This window comes from Triticum urartu, chromosome 3 (genome assembly GCF_003073215.2).
Source record: "Triticum urartu cultivar G1812 chromosome 3, Tu2.1, whole genome shotgun sequence".
Lineage (NCBI taxonomy): Eukaryota > Viridiplantae > Streptophyta > Magnoliopsida > Poales > Poaceae > Triticum > Triticum urartu.
The window spans coordinates 488972768-488992140 of record NC_053024.1 but is presented as its reverse complement, the minus strand read 5'-3'; the positions used below and the strand labels follow the sequence as shown (position 1 = coordinate 488992140).

The following is a 19373-nucleotide window of genomic DNA, read 5'->3' as shown; positions in this document are numbered from 1 at the left end:
AAGAGGAAAAAATAATATATCTTCCAGTCTCGTGGTTTGATACTACCCCTGTCTCAGAATGCAAGACGTTTTTTCACACTAATAACGTCTTACGTTTTGTGACGGAGGGAGTATTTCAGAGCTGGTAACTGGCGCGATTCCTCCCATTCTACTCGCCATGCACGATGAATTTGGTGACAACTCGAACAGTGGAACCCTAGTATAGAATGGCAAATAGCAGAATGGACTGCATTAGAAGGCCTCTGTTTAGTAGTACCACTACACGACCGTACCAGTACGTACAAAAGGTGAAAAGCTGCTACGGCGTTAGCTTCACACTATGCTGCTAATGTACATGAACAAAACGCACCGCGAGGCTGATATCTCTAGTCACTGGTGACTTGCACCCGGGCCATTGCTGCTGACCTCCATCTTCCTGGTTTGGGCTCTGAACATGCTAGCAACGTCGGCGGCCGTGCTGCAATCCTCTGGACTCCGATCTGGAACGCACCGTATGTGCCTCGGCATCCTCACTGAGATACCGCGCGATGGATGCACGGTACCGATGGCCGCGTGATGGACAGGGGATAGTGTGAGATCTGCCAGGAAGAAGGAAATTAGACATGCCGTGCTTGCGAGATATCCGTAAATTTCTCCAAGGTCTGTGTGAACTACTACGTGGTACAAGCCCAAGAAAATTAGCCTGGTCCAGGAAAGAATTGGCATTTCCCACAAAAAAAGAGGAATCACCGGGAATGAATTGGCACGTTAGGTTCCCTAATGCACAATGCTGTAGTTTCCAAATGGAGATGTTCTCATGACAGGGCTTCACATTTTACCTGCACCTTGGATCTCCCAAACTTGTTCAGCAGTGAACCACAACTCCGGCTGCTCATCTGTTTTGTAGTACACGGGTTTCTTGGGCAGTATCTTTTCACCAGAATAAAACTCCTTCATCTGCAGATCAGATTTCCAGCAATGCAAGGCATAAACATAGATAACAGCAACATACATAATTCTGATTATGGACAATTTTGCGTTCAAATTAAAACAATATAAACTAATAGATGCCACGGCAATAATTTATCCCTTTAGGAACAAACTCACTAGAATTGCTAGTCAGCCTCTCGCATCCTGTATATCACTACATAATCATTCCGGTATATGTAATTTTCACAGTTCGTCATTCTTTTGTACTTTCAATTTGTCAAAGCAAATATCACATTCAAGCATGTAAGCAACTGCTGGCATGTGTTCTTAAAGATGCCAGGTTACTACAGACAAGTGTGGCATGATTAAACAAAATAACAATTCAAACATACCTCCTTATAGAAATCATCTGAGAAACCAGACATAACACGACAGACACTTTGAAATTCTTCAGATTCAGGGTTGTAGCATGCCATCAGAAAAGGGCTGTACCTGTGAAAACAAACTGAAGCATAAGCTGGGAGCATTTGACTCGATGCAACTGGAAGCGGAGAACCTACCATCCAGCTTTCCGTCCATTTCCATACCATGCACCGATTGGAACTAAGTCAAGGCTATCACCTAGGCCTTCCACATAGTCACGCTTCACCTGCAAACGTCATGCAAGATGTTTCAGAAAAATGTGAGACATTAAGGCAAACGCTTCTTCAGCATACAACAGCAGTTTGCACCTTTAACCATGAATCACAACGCTTGGAAGCAGAGTATCCAGCATCAATATCAAGAGTCTTCAACATTATACCCTCACAAGAAGACTGGCATGCTTTTTCAAAAAAGCTGCTCATTCTGTGTAAAGTGCTAGAATTATCTATCGATGCTTCATCTTCTTCAACCTGCGTAGAAGAAATCGATTCATCTGCAGTTACAAACATGCATGAATAGATTCTAAACAAGCAAGCACAGAAAGAAAGATTGTATAATACGAGCGGTACTCCAGATCTTGCAATTTCAACCAGAGTGAGTTAGTATCCTATGTGACCCCAGCTGACTTAGGTGTGAGGAGTTGACGAACAGTTGCGCCACCTGGCTTCAAATTCCCATGGACTCGAATTTTCCTATCCTCGTATCCCCCCCCCCCCCCCCCCCCCCCCATGTTTTGTGTCATAGATTTTGATCGCAAATAGTGAGCAGTGTTAAAAGGAAACAAAGGAAAAGGATGAGATAAGATATCAGCTACCATTGACATTAAAAGATGCAGCGTCTTAATTGTAGTAGTGCATGTAGGAATGGCACCGATGGTGGTAATAGCAGATTAGCTAGTACGAGCAGACACTGTCAGAGTTACAATCAATTGAAAATTACAGGCAGTTTGCTTCTACAGTTGTTAGTTCTGTAGTGATGGTGAACTCAGATCGCTGGCGTCAAGTTTATCACCCAAGCTGGCAATAACCACCATGAGATTGGCCTATTTGTGTCTGATGCTGTGATTACTCTATCAAGCCTTGAACTTTGGATGTGTATTCTATTGGTTCAGGCTTTGGGTGTGTCCTTTAGCCCGTGTAGTATTTACCCCTTGAGTCCTGACAACCTTGTACATCCATAAAAGTAAGAGTGTTTCATTTAAGGATGAAACTTACAGTTAACTGCTGAGCTAGCTCCAAGTATGCTGGCTTCTCCTGGAAAAGGTCATGGATGTCTGCAAGGCAAAATGCAGGAAGAGTTCGAGGACATTCTTAGAGGCATTACTCAACAAAGCACATTGTACTTATACAAGTTTTCAAGATGGTACTGAATCATACAGCTTCTCCTTTGACGAAGTGGGTTATCCAATAGCCTGCAGAAAAACACAGTTAAATTCGTTGTATTTTGAATTAAACAATCAAGAGTCGGTTTCTTGTACGTTGGCATTTTGGCATTTCTATTCCACACAATTGCACTTTGCTTTTTACGACTGTTGCAGCTTTGTGCCACATTGCAAAAAATCGGACCAGATATTGTCATCACAAGATGAGACCAGACCAGGCATAACAAACCTGAGTCGGTTCAGTGACATGGGCCAACCTGTTAACTGCCACATGGAGGCCACCTCACTCCTCTGCCACATCCATGCAACACACTCAAGCAAGGCCCAGCCGCGAGTGACGCACTAGTATTACAGGACAATTTAACCTAATGTTAAATGTGGTAAGAATATGTGATCCGAAGTGCAATTTACTCAATAATAAACCATCCGTATAACACATAGGTAAAACGAAGTATAGTTTATAGCAAACATTTCCATTAGGCATCCCACATGACATGACCGGTATGCAATTAAGTTCTCCGAATCATCAATTGTGTAAGAACATTAACATTTTCTACATATCATTACATCACTGATAAACTAAAAGCATAAGACCGTTGTAGTTGACGTGTGGGACAGGCAAACTAAATTCAACTGATAACTAATCACTCTGTGAATAAAAGGATATGAGCAACAGATCTCTCTGCTGATATACAGGATGCTGCCAATCATTGAAAGAGTATTTCTGGCTACAGAACAGGGGTGATTACTCAACAAAATATATGTTCTTTATTAAAAAAAGTCTTTTCAACCATGTACCTAAATACAGGCACTCCATTCATAAAAAAGAACTATAAACTGCAAAAGTGCCTCACAACATTTACCTTTGTCCATTGCAGAACATAATATCAAAAACAAACACACAGATGTCAACCTGCAGAATGGTCAAAATAGTATCAACTTTGGTATTATCATTATCATTCATGATGATAAAAATAAATAGACTGCAATTATAAAAAATGGAATAAACTTGCTGTGATTATTAAATAATTATTTACGAAGAAGGAACTCCAAACATTAGTAGTAGAAAAATAGAATAAACTTGCTGTGATAATTAAAATGATTAGATATGAAGAAGGAAATCCAAACACAGCAAACACAAAAGTACATTATTTGTTCAATTTGTTCAAAGCATAAAATAGTCCACTCACAGTCTCATTGACAATGTGTAACACACATGCTACTATATGTTGAGCAAAGGATACCAGAAATGAGGAAAACAGAAAGACAACTACAAACTTAACAGTGCTTCAAAATAAAAGGACATACATTATCTGTGGCCAAGTGCAACATTCTGAAAAATGGTGGGAAAAGCAATGGCTGCTTCAGTTTAGAGTTTAGCTACTTGTGTTGTGTGTTTCCAAAATTTCCCAACATAGTCATAGATGTGCATCAATCATGTTAGAACATGAATTTCTGCAGATGCACATGTTCTAACATGACACATATATGAATTTCTTGACCCTAAACTCAAGTACCCACCCTTCCATGTACAAAATCCGTCCTCAATAAATAATCCGACAAAACCCGAGAGACGACAAGGAGCCAAGGCTCACTCCACTTAAGCTCTCAATTATAAGAATTAATTAGAGAAATTTCTCCGCACTACCTCTTGGTAAAGTTATAGGCATTAATCAAGTAAAGGTGCTATCAAAAACAAAATGCTGATGAGTCCAAAGCAGTAACAGAACTTAGTGGATCGCAGAACAATCATAGCACCTTTATGTTCTGAATTGCAATTGAGGAGTTCTTGCTCCCTCTTTCTCTTGAAGACAATTCTTGGAATGACATCAGCCTATTTCCTTTATTCCTATCGATTCCCACAACCTTGATTTGGACGCGCAAGTATAACAAAAACAATTAGAAGGTAAGTAAGTGGTGAGTGGTCTACTATAAACATAGCACATAGAGAGGTCATCCTCATGAATCAAACTTACTTCAGCATCCAGTATAAAGCTGGCCACCTCTGAGTTGCAAAGCTCTTTGATCATGTTAACTAAATCGGGAAATCGGGAAGTCGAATCTTTCATTTGCCTTGAAAATATTTGCACAGATCCATCAGTTAATCTGTGAATCTGGGCGCGCTGACCATCATACCTGAAAGCAAAGGAAAGTTAGTATGAAATAAGTTATGCATGACATGTCTAAGGACTTAACTAAAATAGTTTCCCTTAGAAACTACAAAAGCGGTCAGAGGACTTTGTGTGTGTGGTTAAGCTTGTAGCTTATGGCAATCGCAGACCCAGATTTCAACATAACTGGCCCTACAAACTATGCAAACTCAACTGGTGTCAAGACAATAGGAAAGTACTCCTCCCTAACTGCTTTGCCCAGGCTCCACAGTTCTCGTGATGCTTAAAACAAAGCCCATGGTTATGCTTGAACTGGTGGCGCTTTGATTTTTGTAGTTCGGTTAACCAACCTCAAGCAAAGTGCAGCTAGAAACGATGTTTTATACTCCCTCCTTGCCAAATTATAGTGCATATGATATTTTTCAAAGTCAAACTTTGTAAACTTTGCCTGAGTATATAGAATAAAAATGCTTACAATACCCAATATATAACAAGTGAAAATATATTTCACGATGAATCCAATGGTATCGTAAATGTTGATAAATTTCTATAAACTTGGTCAAAGTTTACAAAGTTTGACTTTTGAAAAATATTATATGCACTATAATTTGGCACAGAGGGAGTACTTAGCAATTCATAAAAAGTTAATGTACAGTAAGAACAACCATTTGGTCATGAAAGTAGGTTTGCTAGGAAAGAATCTCTTAAGAGAGCAATGTACTCACTTGTACTCACAAGTAAATGCTCTACCATGAAACAACTTCAGTGCTTGAGTGACCCCATTAGTAATTCTGAAAAAAAAAGGAATGAAACCATGATTACAATATAAAATAGGTCAGTTAAAAATAATTGTACTGGAAACAGCATCAAATGCACACACCTTGCAAGCATAGGTGGTATAGGTGTGCCAGGTACCATTGCTAAGGACGAAGCTGCAAATGTAGCGCCTTCACAAAGAAGAGAGGGAACGAGCAAATCCTGAAAATAGTGCCAGCGGGAGTTCCTTTAGAAAAATGACGGCGATCTCTCGCTTGAAGCAAGAACCATCCTGTTTTGGACTAAAAAGCATGGATACGGCTATCCTCGAGAATCCCATCTATTTTTATATCTAAAAAAGAACACTGTGATACGGCAGGGATACAGTATGGACACAGGGGGATACGGGAGCCCAATACCAGTCAATTACAACCCTAACTATGCTGGAGAGGCAACAGACAAGCACCAAATCGACCGTGAGTTGGTCTGTGCCTCTGCCTCCAGCGACCGCACCGCCTCCTGTACTCATTGCAACCACCGTCTGTACTGGCTGCTACTGCTCTTCTTCCGTTGGCAAGCAAGCTCGAGCGACGGAGCAACATACCTCGCCCTCTGCCCTCATCTCTTCCCTCCCTCCTCTTTCTTCCCCGTCGTTCCTGTTATTGATGCTACTGTGCTGCTGTTGTTACTTTATTGCTGTTGATTTGCTGCTGCTATTGCCTGCCATTGCTGCTGTCCTAAATTAGCTACTGTTGCTGATTTGCTCGATTTGCTACTGCAGACCTGCTGTTCACTTGTTGCTGATTAACAGAGGGAGCATGGCATTTGGGAGTGGAAGCAACAACAATGCTAGCGTTGACAGTGAAGAGGGTGAACTTAGGGATGGTGTTCCAAATCTTAAGTATCCTCTGTTGTTATCATTTTGTCTTTATACACACACACACACTTGCTGATCCCGTGTCCCCGTGTAAGTATCCTTGTCTCTGTGTCCCCGTATCAGTGCCTTTTGAACCACCACTTGCACCATTTTCCACAAGCACATAGATTAACTTATAGCCGTTCATATTATAGACACCACATAATTACTATTTAAAAGGGCTGTCATAAAATGAAGGGAATTTAATATTACAAGTTGTACATCAATTTTCTATTACAATATTAATGCGCTATGATGAAGGTTAAAAATTGTTCTCTTGACAAACTCACCAGAGCTCTTTTGGAAAGGACATAGGTTTTCTAGCAATGTAAGCTAGATAGTAGATACTCAGCACATTTAACATTGATGTAACCAATAGCTAGGAAATACGAAAGTCTGTACCATCATATATCAAATGAAATAAGTTCATTAATGATTGCTCACCATATTAGGAATCACATTGTATGCCTCAGTAACTTCAGTTGAAAGGCTCTGCTCAAAGAGGAAGGTAGAATTCTTGATTCAGAAAGTGTAAAAAATCAAATCATTATATAGTAAAGATGTGCAAAAGTGGATAGTGAAGAATCCATGTTTTCTCCACGAAGTTCTCGTAAGAATAAGAAAAAGAAACATTTTAGAGCCCAGCTATTAAATTAAGTTTCCTCCAATTCACCGAAATATTTTTATAGTTAGGGACACAAAAAATTCAAACTTTCACATCTTTGTAGTCGCTAAGAGAATGGAGGTGCCATTTTCACGCTCTGTGGTAAGAATTAAGATTCTAGCAGTAATATATAATTTGGCGTCAAGCCTCAAGTATTTTTCCTAATAAATCACGACAGACAACAGTAATACAATTTTCCCTAAGATACTCAACATGGGCACTTAGCAAAATAGACCGGTTTTTTCTCTTGCCACTTACAACATGTAATGTACATATCGTGTAGCATTGGCTTCATCAAGGGACAGATGGTTAAAATGTGCTGACGCATTCATTTACTTCTAATTAATAGATATTGCAGTATTTTCAGGATTGCAAAAAAGAGACACATGCACACATACCTACGTGTGTGTGTCCTCCAAGTACATGTCTAGAATTGACAGAAGGTTCCTATAGAGAACTGAGAAACGTGATGATCTAGAGCATTATAGTATATGGTTAGATGCTTGGTGGCGTAGCTATGTTCTCTTTTCAAGTACCTAGTATGAGACTAAGAGTTTATATTACCATAACCAAGCTAATGTCGAAGGAAAGTATGAGATTGGAGTAATGGTTCTATGGTAGTGTGCAAAATATTAGCAAGCGACGGTCACATCTAACATTAAAAAAAAAAGTAGTACTAACAAGAGCACAAGTCAAATCTGGGGCCTCAAAATCACCTGCCCCCTAGTATAGGCCGGGAGACAAGCCATGCCCCATATGAGCAAAGCTCAAACCCTCAAACAAAATCATTTGCAGAACAAAAGAACAGGCTCGGCTTAGTTAAACAAACCTGCAATTGTGATTTTACACCCTCCAAGGATACCACAGGGCCTGTTGAACATTTTTCATGAAGAACAATGGCATGTGCAAGAGCGGGTAAGATTGTCTTCATCATAGCGCCAATACGCAAGTTACGGACCTGTTGGTAAAACACACCCACACACACGAAAGGGAGGAGGGTAGACATAGGAAAATCCAAGATTGATTAGTTATTGCCATACTAATTCAGATAGGTTCACAAAGACTTGGAAGCATGAACAAAGATAATGAGAACAACAAATACATAATGAATTAGATACTGAAACTGAGGCTTTCTTTTGCTAATATAGCATTTGTATACTAGGATTTAACAAGTGTGGGAATGGATGGAAGCTGTCCATCATGTGAGAAGGATGAATTAGAAGATAAGTAAGCACAGAAGACCAAAACCACAAAATCGAAGTATAATCTGCAGTTATTATATGCAATACAGACTCAGGCGCAAAATAGAAATTTACAAGCATAAAGGAAGGATGCCTCACCAGCGTTCTAACAAGAAATTTCATTTCCATTTCTCTGCAAGACCGAATAAGATGCAACACAAGAATTTTTCTCCTCCCAGCACTCCCACCACCTGATATTGCACTAAAATGAAAATAAAAACTGACGAAATTAAACAGATTATCATTTCCCTGTGGCAATAAATGATATCATGCGAAGTATGATTATTATTAAATTTTATTATCTATTTATCTTGAAAGAAAACAGTGAGATTATTGCATGAAATAAAGCCAGAATATTCAAAGATTTAACTATTTGCTTATTACTACATTAAAAAAAACAGAAGTATGAGACCAAAACTGAACAGAAAATAATGCAATCTACAGTGACCGGTTATTTACCATCAGTTGCTAGGATACAAAGTGCCTATGGAACTTTGACAAGACGGTTCTTATGCGATATGACATGTACGTCATGTTAATAATTGATAGGGTTGATAGTATAATCATCAAAAATTGTATTGTAAGCAGACGACAGATATGATACTAACCATACAAAAGGAATTATAATCCGGATTAAAAGTAACTCAGGTTTAACCTTAGCCATCTATGTATAGCAACCCGTGGGTAATTAAGATATTGTGCATGTACGGAAAGATTCCTGGATTCTATTAGAGACAGTGACGGAGGCAGTACCCGGCAAGCCAGGACAGCTGCCTGGGCTCACCTGCGAGCTGTTCCTTCAATCATAGCTGTGACATCATGTAATTATTAGCTAAAGCTACCGTCGTTTGCCCGGGCAAATTATTCTTGGGCCATCTTGGTCTTCTAAGCCCATCTAATTAACCTATACGGTTGCCCCTAGGCTCATGGCTGGTCGAGGGAGGAGGTAGGAGGACTGGTTACAAAACAATACGCCCACATTCCCTAAAAAAATTTAACAATGTGCCCGCACAAATTAACGCAGCCTGCTCACGCCTCCTCCCTTGAGCAGTTCGACTGGCCGCCACGGTTCGATAGTTGCAGACAAAGAACGCCGCCGATGATTTGTCAGCGTTGGCGCAGCTCCTCCTAGCAGGAAAGACGACAGTTGACACCTGACAGCTCCTCCTTCCAGCCATGAGCCATTCGTGCCGACGACTGATTAGGTGAGGTAAGTTCAGGTTAACTGGATTTGGAGATTTTATATAGTGGACGCGCGCGCGCACACACACACAAATTTGTGGAATGATAATTCATGCCTTGAATTTGGGGGTTTTAATATTTGTTTGTAATTTGCACGGATATAGAAAATTGGGGATTCCAACGTTTTGAGCAGGTTCATTAAAGAAAAATCAATCTCACTCCACATCAGTATTACTTCTTCTCGACTCCTCTAGCCTAACCATTGTTAGTTAGTTCAATCATTCTAAATCACCAAATTTCAATCTTATATTATTAAAATATTTGATATGAGGAGATTTTTGGTTCCTAGAGCAAATATTTAGAATGCAAATGTTGTGCAGCCGGAACTCTGACACCGGCATGAGAACAAGACCCTAATGTTGTTCATCTTGAATTAGCTTTACTATTGCCGGTGTCAGGGAACTTTCTTCGTAACGAAAATTATTGTGAATAAGTTTTTACACCTCCACTATGAATTGCTAGTTTTTACTTTTTAGTTTGGTGGGTCTTATTTTTTGGTGCTTCATCAGGCATTTGGATACCTAGTATTTTATTCATAACTACTATTGTTTATCCAACTAATAGTTGTCATATTTAATTTCAGGTTTTATTGAAATTATATGTATGGAAAATACAGTATCGGTTGTTTGACTTATAGTTCCAAGTATCCGGTTACGGTTTTCTGTCTTTCTAGTTAGCTTGCAGCCCGTCCCGGCTCCTAGTTTTTCCTGGCTCCACCACTGACTAGAGATGCAGGTGTACAGTTATACTCTCTATTATTTTCTGTTGTCTTTCTAGTTAGCTTGCAGCCCGCCCCGGCTCCTGGTTTTTCCTGGCTCCGCCACCGATTAGAGATGCAGGTGAATAATTTTACTCTGTATCGTTGTTCCACAATACTGAAGATCGCAAACAATAGTCAACAGCTTTGAGATACGGTAGCAGATATGAGTATCCTGGTGGCTCTAAAATATAGACCTATATGGCCTTTAAACCAAGAATAATTACCACTTTGACATGTTCTTTTTTTTCAGAATTCTCAAGCAAATAAAATTTCATCTGCCATATAATATTTTTCTTTGCAAGATAATATCATTATGGTTAGAATGGCTGCAAGTCCCACCACAGTAACTAGACCCAAACCACTCTATAGCACTGCAACAGTCTATTCACTCAGTGATTACTGATTAGGGAGTAGGGGCTGGTTCATGCAAGTTACTGGAATACTTATCAACTTTGGTTGAGCAGGTGACAGACTGGACAGAAGCCTAGGTTTTGGTTATGAAAGAAGCCAAACATCTTAGTTTAACAAAGTGAGACTCAACTCTCGAGTTACTAACTTGAATGTTGACTTGACCTACCTTATCCATTATGACTACAACTTGCGCCTAGATGATGAGGTGGCACCCAAGTCGTTAGTCAGCCAGGAAAGAATTGTATGTGTTGCAAGAACGAAAAATACTCAGGGAAGAACTGTTGTAGCATGTAATATTGAGTAGAAAGAAAGGTGGACGATTGACCAATCATTATGGTAAAATAGATATATAAAGGTAAAATGAACATCAAACGAAGATATCTTTTTTTGTAAATAAGACCTTAGCTTTCGTAGTGTAGAATATACATCCCGAACTGAGAGTGGACGAGGAGGAGCAAGTAGTGTTTGATTCTGACGGCATTCTTGGGCAACATCACCTACAAATTACACAACAACTGCTGTTGATACAATATACTGTAATAAAGAAAACTATATTTTGAACATTAAATAGCTTATATCCATAGAACAAATGGCGTAACATAGATAACAAATAATAGGAGTTAATATCATCCCAAAAGTAGTTACTCTCTTCGTCCGGAAATAAGAGGAATATTTTGTTCGGTTAAGACAAGACATTGACCAACAACAAAATCAATTGATATGTAATATTACGTGCCATAAATTCAGTGCCAATAGATTTGTATTCAGAAGTATCATGATTGTGATTTTGTATCACATAAACCAAATATTAATAGAGTACTCCCTCTGTAAAGAAATATAAGAGCATTTGGATCACTAAAGTAGTGATCTAAACGCTCTTATATTTCTTTACGGAGGGAGTAGTTGTTGGTCACTGTCCTGTATTAACCAAACAAAATGCACCTTACATTTCCAAGCAAAGGGAGTAACGAATAATAACTCATGCATGAAGCTACAGACTGATGTTGGAACTTCTCAAAAGCCTGTCAAATGGATTGATACGCAACGACACAGCCATGAGACCATGCGGTAGGCTATTTCCTCCAAACTAATAATATGAAACAACAATATTGCTACTTTTAACTTTTAGCCTTACCAAGATCACCGTAAGTTTTGTACATCTCGTGTATTTTAGATTTGCTCGTTCCTAGCGACTCCTCCATAGCAGATATAACTAGACTGCCGCCAATGTTTAGTTCCTAGCTTCATTAACAGGAATGGAGTTAGTGTGTTGGTGTGTCATGAAAATTGACTAGGCATAATGAAAGCATTTCAAAAAAAAAAAGATGAACATGGAAGGGAAGACTAAAGTACAATGCTAGAAGAGTAAACTACACTGGAGGTCCTAAAAGTATTCTAAGTGTGTCAAGTAGGTCCTAAAAGTTTGAAATCGTTCACCGCGGGTCCTATATGTGTATTTTACCCGCGACTTTTAGGACCTATTTGACACAATTGGAATACTTTTAGTACCCACGGTGAACGACTTACATACATTTAGGACCCACGGTGAACGATTCAAACTTTTAGGACCAACTTGACACACTTGGAATACTTTTATGACCTCTAGTGTATTTTACTCATGCTAGAATAGGATAATGTGTATTTAAACAGTAAATGAGGGGTTTGAAAGAAAGCATTTGACAAGAAAAAGATTTGTCGATACTCCATAACTTAAGTTTGGCAATCAACTTATCTTTATTGATATAGAGTTTGTTCGGTATAAATTTCCAATGTTTCAACTGAGATGTTAAAAGGAAGCAACCAACAGTAGATATGGGGAAAGTGCGAAGTACGGCAATTACTGTAGTTACCACATTTTCATGGTCCGGAGAAATTTTGTTAGTACATAGATAAACAGCAGGTAGCACATCATCAGGTGATAAGGCAAGCAAACTGCATTCAAAGGTAATAAGATATTAAAATGGTGAACATTTCAGTGGATGATCAACAGCAACATGGATAGGTAAACTATAAAGTGATAAACATTGGAAAACCTCCTGAACATGTTGCAAAGCATGGCAGTAGTTTTGATCTTCCCTTTTTCTCTTTCTACAAGATCAAAAGTGCGAGCCAAATGCAAGTATGGCGCAGGCTGTCCTGCTGTCCAGCAAGCTGCAGAAGTGGACATACATGGCATGACTCACTACAAAGCAAGGTGATAAAAACTCTCAGCGGCTAGTAGCTAACCATGCTCAATCGGCCGATACTTTTCAACTGGCAATGATATATTCATCAAATCTGCTTGTGCTACAGAAGTTTGTACATACAAGTTTTGCATCTTTGGAGTAGCCTGAGAAGAGTTGTGGACCATGTTTGTGTTATCATATTTATCTATCATCTCATTTTGTGTATTCTGCGGCACAATACTCTTGTCACTATCAGGTACTTTATTGTTTTGGATTTTACTGTAAAACATGTCAACTGCTACATTCACATCTCCTTTTGTCTTCTCAAGCAAGGAAATTGCAGATTCTCTGGACATGCTGCCATCTACAATCTGAAGAAGCTGGTTTACTCCCTGCTTGTGTGATTCCACAATGTCCATTGACTGGTTGTTATTCTCCCCATTGTTTTGATGTGGATCAACTGTTACTTTATTGGCTGACTCACTTTTAGAAGCAGCTGCCGTTGCTCTACCAAAATAGTTTGTGATTGTGGGTTGCTTGGGTCCACCAGCTTCTGTTGAGGCAGTTGATTTTCCTTTCTTTTTTGACTTGCTTACAGTACTAGAACCCCTCTTTCTTTCCTTCTTCGTTTGATTCGACTTCATTCTCACAGGAGTCAAGTTTACGAGCTTGGCAGAATGCTCCATGGGCTTCTGTGAAAACGAAGGAACTTCCTGCTGACTACTTGTGTCAGCAGAAGATCCAAGATCAGAAGTACGAATTTCCACTGACTTAGGCTTTTCATTATTAGAACCATTTGCTTCTTCAAAGAAATCTCTTTCCCGCTCAAAGAAGGCAGATGCTGATTGAACAACATCACCACCTGAGCTCATCAACAGGCCCTGAATCTGGTCCTGGTTGACCCATGAGGGTAGGAAATCTGACAGTTCTTTCTTCATTCCTTCTGTAATCTTAATCTCCAAATTGTCTGGTAGTTCAGAAACAGAATTGTTTTCTGGTAACGAAGCAAACTCCTCCCCATCTTGTTCTCTACAGCATTTGGCCAACACATCCTCATGGCTAAGAGAAGCATGTGCCGATCTTCGATTGAATGCCATCAGGAACTCGTGTTTGTTTGCTGTCTCATCCACCAATCCAACAAAATGTTTCTGTAAAGCAATTGCCTCCTTACCATCAAGCTTCCCACCATCTACTCCCACAGTGGGAATTACCCGTTTTGGGTGCAAGAACTTCACATAGTCCCGCAGCTCATCATAGCTCGAGTGCTCACTATAAGGTACAAGATGTATCTTGAGTGAATCCTTCACTCTAACTGCGAACCTTTCCTTCTTGGTCTCGTACATCCATCCGGTTGGTACAAACCCAACTACCTTGGTGTATCCTCTCTCCACCATGATCTCCTTCATTTTCACAAAATTCGGCCGAAAATAGGGCCATGTCTCCCCCAAAATATTCCACCCTATGACATGCACATCTGTTGCTGAAGCGTCTTCAGTAAAAACTTCCTTCTCCCCACCAAACCCCAATACTGTCAAAATCTCCATCTTTCTACTATCCACATGAATCGCGCACCCGCAGCGCCTTGCAACCTCCAGCAGAATCCTCTCTTTGCCCACAACATAAGTAGCGATCAAACACAAGACGCGCTCTCCAGCCGCCCCACTCTCCTCCTTCACCTGCTTTATCGTGTTGACAACATACTCCAGTGACTCCTCTTGAGAAGGAAATGTAAATTTGGGGTTACAGTATGTGGTGTCCAGGAATAACGCATCAGCACCGACGAATTCCAGCAGATTAGGGTTGCTTCTCATGGAGTGCGTATATCGGAAGTCACCGGTGTGCACATACCTCTCCGGGTTTGGTCCAGGGGAGGTGAAGAGGAACTGGACGGCCCCAGGGCAGTGGTTGGCATCGACGGCAACAACACCCCAGCCATCAACGGTGATGCGGACGTCAATGTCAATGGAGACGATGAGCTCCGGCGGCACAGAGAGCACGGAGGCGAGTAGGCGGGCGGTGGGAGCGGTGCAGAAGACGAGGCCACGGCGCCAGGAGGGCCCGAGGCCGGCGTAGTGGTCGGAGTGGAAGTGGGAGAGGAAGTAGGCGACGGAGAAGTCGCCGGCGTGGCGGAAGGCGTCGACGAGGAAGCGGGAGTTGGGGATGAGGCCGGTGGGTGGCACGGAGGCCGGGACGGGCGGGGTGGCGGCGGAGGCGGAGAGGGGATGGGTGTGGGCGGGGGTGAGCGACGCGAGCGAGGAGAGGAAGAGTGTGGAGGTGGTGACGGAGAGCGATTTTGAGGCGGGGGAGCAGAGGAGGGACGCCATTGGTTTCGGTGGAGGGTTTAGGGTTTGAGCGCGGCGGCGGCGGCGGCGGCGGCGGCGAGGAAGCGCATGGTGCGGTGGTGGCGCTGGCGCGCAGACAGCCAAGAGGAGAGAGGGGGGTGGGGGGCCGTGGAGGCCCGCTGGGTCCATGAAGAAGGTTCGGCTCGGAGCCGCGGCGGTTTCCAACAGGTGTTTTTTTTCTCTTTGGGAAAGAAAGAGGTAAAAGCACGGCAGGCCCAGGAACTTGTCGCGCCCGTGATGTTTTGGCCCACAAACTTGCAAATCCTTACTCCGCCATCCAAAAACTTGCAGCCGATGTGCAAAAAATCCCACAGCCAATCCCGCTGCGACATCTGGCGCCACGCTGGCAGAGGCGGTCGTCGCATGACTTTGCAGAAACCCCCTGGCCTTTACCAGTAATGAACCCGCACTCCACATCTCTCCCTCTCGTTCCCCATTGCAGCTCCAGCCAAATCCCTAGTTTCTCTCCCTCTTGTTCCCCACTGTATCGCCCGACGCAAGAAGCATGAGAGCTAGGTCGACGGCGGCGGCGAGTCTGGGCTGTGGAGCGAGCGGCAAGGAAGGGTTGCGCCATTGGAATCAGTGGAGCCATGCTTGATTGCCCCTGTTCTTTGTGTTTGCACTGACGGAGTACACGTACTGGAACCTGACAGAATAGTACTCCCTCCGTTCCAAAATTCTTGTCTTAGATTTGTTTACAAATGGATGTATCTATTTCACATTTTAGTGTTAGATGCATCCGTGTCTAGATAAATCTAAGACATGAATTTTGAGACGGAGGGAGTAGTGAACAGGCTAAACTGAAAATAGAACGCATGGGGTGATAAGAGCGAAATGCGGGTGCTTCTTATACTCGTCATTGTCAGATGAGAGTACAATTGGGTTCTTGTTGTTGCCTTGTTGAGTTGACGTCGAGGAAGACGCAGCGGCAGTCGCTGCCCTTGCTCGCTCTCTGGCTGCGCGCTCTGCTTCGGCAGCCCGACGGAGGACGACGTCTGCCTGCGCCATGGACCAGGACGCAACTATGATGGCGTCGTCGAGCTGCTGCTTGGCTGCGCGCAGAGCCTCATCGGCATGCGTGGTGAGCAATGATGCCTCATACAGCGGAGCTGGTAGCTCGAAGACGACTTCGTCAGGCGGTAGGTATTCATCGCCTCCAGCCTCCCTCCGTTGGGCGCACCGTCTCTCCTACACCTCCTTGAACCCCGCCTCCTCCCATGCATCTTCCAGCTCGTGCTCCCGACGGACAGCAGCGAGCTCCGCAGTAGTTGGCTCGATATCAGAGTTCGCGGTGGAGCGGCTCGAGTAGCTTCGCGTGGCCGACGAGGAGCTGCGTGTCCTTGAAGACGAGCGATGCTTGTCCTGCTACCGCTAGCTCCGCAGCCCAGGCTCGCCGCCGTCGTTGACCTAGCTCTCATGCTTCTTGCGTCGGGCGATACAGTGGGGAACGAGAGGGAGAGAAACTAGGGATTTGGCTGGGGCTGCAATGGGGAACGAGAGGGAAAGATGTGGAGTGCGGGTTCATTACTGGTAAAGGCCAGGGGGGTTTCTGCAAAGTCACGCGACGACTGCCTCTGCCAGCGTGGCGCCAGATGTCGCAGCGGGATTGACTATGGGCTTTTTTGCACATCGGCTGCAAGTTTTTGGGTGCCGGAGTGAGGATTTGCAAGTTTGTGGGCCAAAACATCACGGGCGTGACAAGTTCCTGAGCCTGCCGTGCTTTTATCTCGGAAAGAAAAGTTATAAAAATGGGTTATATGGCCTTCAATCCATGACTAGGGGAGAATATGAGGTGATATCATCATTTGTGTTCCCATGATACATATTCGAAAAACAAATTTAAATGTTTTAGAAAAAAATCGTGAACGTCCACAACACATATGTCAACAAGCCCTAAAATATTCAGATCAAAATTCAAAGTGCGCGTAGACAAATAAAAGGATAAAGTCGGATATTCGGATAACACTGGTGGCTTACCGGAGTCTATGGTCCGCAAGATGACAATGCTAAGCTAGCATTTCTCTCGGACCTGCACGATGAGCGTGACACTTGTGCTGGCCCTTGGCTCCTTGGGGGAGATTTCAATATGATTCTTTCGGCCGAGGACAAGAACAATGATAGACTCAACAGGCGCATCATGAACCGATTTAGATGGTTCACCTCCGCCCTCGAGCTGCGGGACATTTACCTCCACGGCCGGCGCTACACTTGGTCTAATGAGCAAAGACGGCCAACGCTAGTTCGCAACGACCGCGTTCTATGCACCCCTAACTGGGACTCGGATCACCCGCATTGTGTTCTCCGGTGCCTGGCTACTACTACTTCGGACCACTGTCCGCTTGTGCTTCATTGCATACCCCATGCGCATGGCCGCCCGCGCTTTCACTTTCAAGGCTTCTGGGTCAAATGGGATGGATTCCACGACGTTGTCTCGGCTGCCTGGAATGGTGTTGAACCGGAACCTGACCCCTTCCGATGGGTCTTTGCGAAGCTCAAGGCCACGGCGTGCAGCTTGCAAAGCTGGAGCGCTAAAAGACTTGGAGACATCTCGTTGCAGATCCTCCTCACCAAGGAAATAATTGCATGTCTCGACACCGCACAGGACACCCGCCCGCCCTCTGATGCCGAAGCCTGGCTCCGTCGCAGACTAAAGGGAGCATACCTAGGCCTAGCTTCTCTCGAGAGGTCGATCGCGCGCTAGCGCACCCGGTTTCGTTGGCTCAGGGATGGAGACGTGAGCACCGCCTTCCTCAAAATTCATGCTGCGCATCGCCGGCAGAAGAACCACATATTCCAGCTCAACGACAACGGTAACATGGTGTCTGACCACGCTGACATGAGCCGCATGGCATTCGAGCACTTCGCCGCGATCCTAGGCTCCCACGAGGCACGCACCTACTCCGTTGATCTCCAGGCCATCTACCATCCGGCCTTCGACATGCCCGACCTTGACGCACCATTCTCTGAACCCGAGATTTAGGCGGCCGTCAAGCGGCTACCAACAGGCAAGGCGCCGGGCCTGGACGGATTTACCGCAGAGTTTCTACACGCGTGCTGGGACATCGTCAAGCATGACATCTGCGAGGTTTTTCACAAGCTCTACTTGATGAATGGACGTGGATTCCACAAACTTAACGAAGCACTCCTGACTCTGCTCCCGAAGAAGGCCGGCGCTTCCTCCCTCTTCGACTATCGCCCCATCAGCCTCATACACCTCCTGGCCAAGCTATTCGCTAAGGTACTCTCCCTAAGGCTAGCTCCCTGCCTCGGCAATTTGGTTTCTGCCAATCAGAGCGCGTTCATCGCCGGGCGTGGCGTTCACGACAATTTCATGCTTGTCCAGCAAACAGCGCGCCTCCTCCACAACCTCAGGGCGCCGCGAGTCCTCCTCAAACTCGACATCGCCCGGGCTTTTGACACCGTCTCCTGGCCATTCCTCTTTGAGGTCCTTCGTCACCTTGGCTTCGGTCGGAGATGGTGCGCTTGGGTGGCAATCCTCCTCTCGACCTCCTCCATGAGAGTGCTCATCAATGGAACCCCCGGACCGCCCATCGATCATGCTAGCGGACTGCGGCAGGGCGACCCGATTTCTCCCATGCTTTTCGTCCTGGTTATCGACGTACTCAACACCTTGATCCAGCACGCCACTAGCCGAGGCATTCTCCACCGCCTCACGACCAGGCGCGCCATACCCAACATCTCGCTATTTGCGGACGACATCGTCCTATTCTGCCACCCCGACGAACATGATCTCCGGGCCGTGCAAGGCATTCTCAAGGTGTTCGGTCAAGCTTCTGGCCTAATGACGAACTTCACTAAGTGCTCCGTGACGCCCATTTGTTGCACGAATGAGTCAGCCACCAATGCCGGTGTGATGCTCTCTTGCCAGACCACGCACTTCCCCATCCAATATATTGGACTTCCGCTCTCCACCAGGAAGGTCCCCACGTCGGCGCTGCTACCCCTCATGGAGAAGATGGCTAAGCGCCTTGCCACTTGGCAAGCTTGCCTACTGTCTCGTGGCGAACGCCTCGCTCTTATTCGACATGTCC

At 43.9% G+C, this 19373-nt stretch overlaps 1 protein-coding gene across 11 annotated transcripts; it reads right to left on the bottom strand.

Moving 5' to 3' along the window:
* Positions 1-202: 202 nt before the first annotated feature.
* Positions 203-15451, bottom strand: LOC125544528 (DNA ligase 6). 11 transcript variants are annotated; one of them, XM_048708251.1, is made up of 20 exons: positions 13041-15447; positions 12848-12965; positions 12665-12746; positions 11950-12052; positions 11215-11311; positions 8501-8603; positions 7990-8118; positions 6941-6988; positions 5705-5802; positions 5550-5615; positions 4690-4849; positions 4472-4579; positions 3577-3626; positions 2709-2743; positions 2547-2605; positions 1641-1802; positions 1470-1558; positions 1302-1401; positions 819-936; positions 203-578 (listed from the first exon to the last, which is right to left on the bottom strand). In XM_048708251.1, exons 1-20 carry the CDS (start codon positions 15301-15303, stop codon positions 370-372), a joined length of 4197 nt encoding a protein of 1398 aa, XP_048564208.1. In that variant the 5' UTR covers positions 15304-15447; the 3' UTR covers positions 203-369. The 11 variants fall into 11 exon arrangements, 4 of the variants coding, with proteins under 4 accessions (XP_048564208.1, XP_048564209.1, XP_048564212.1 ...); XM_048708252.1 differs by lacking the exon at positions 12848-12965 and having other exon boundaries at positions 13121-15447; XR_007299542.1 differs by lacking the exon at positions 203-578 and having other exon boundaries at positions 1302-1414; positions 13041-15450.
* Between the last annotated feature and the right edge of the window lie 3922 nt (positions 15452-19373).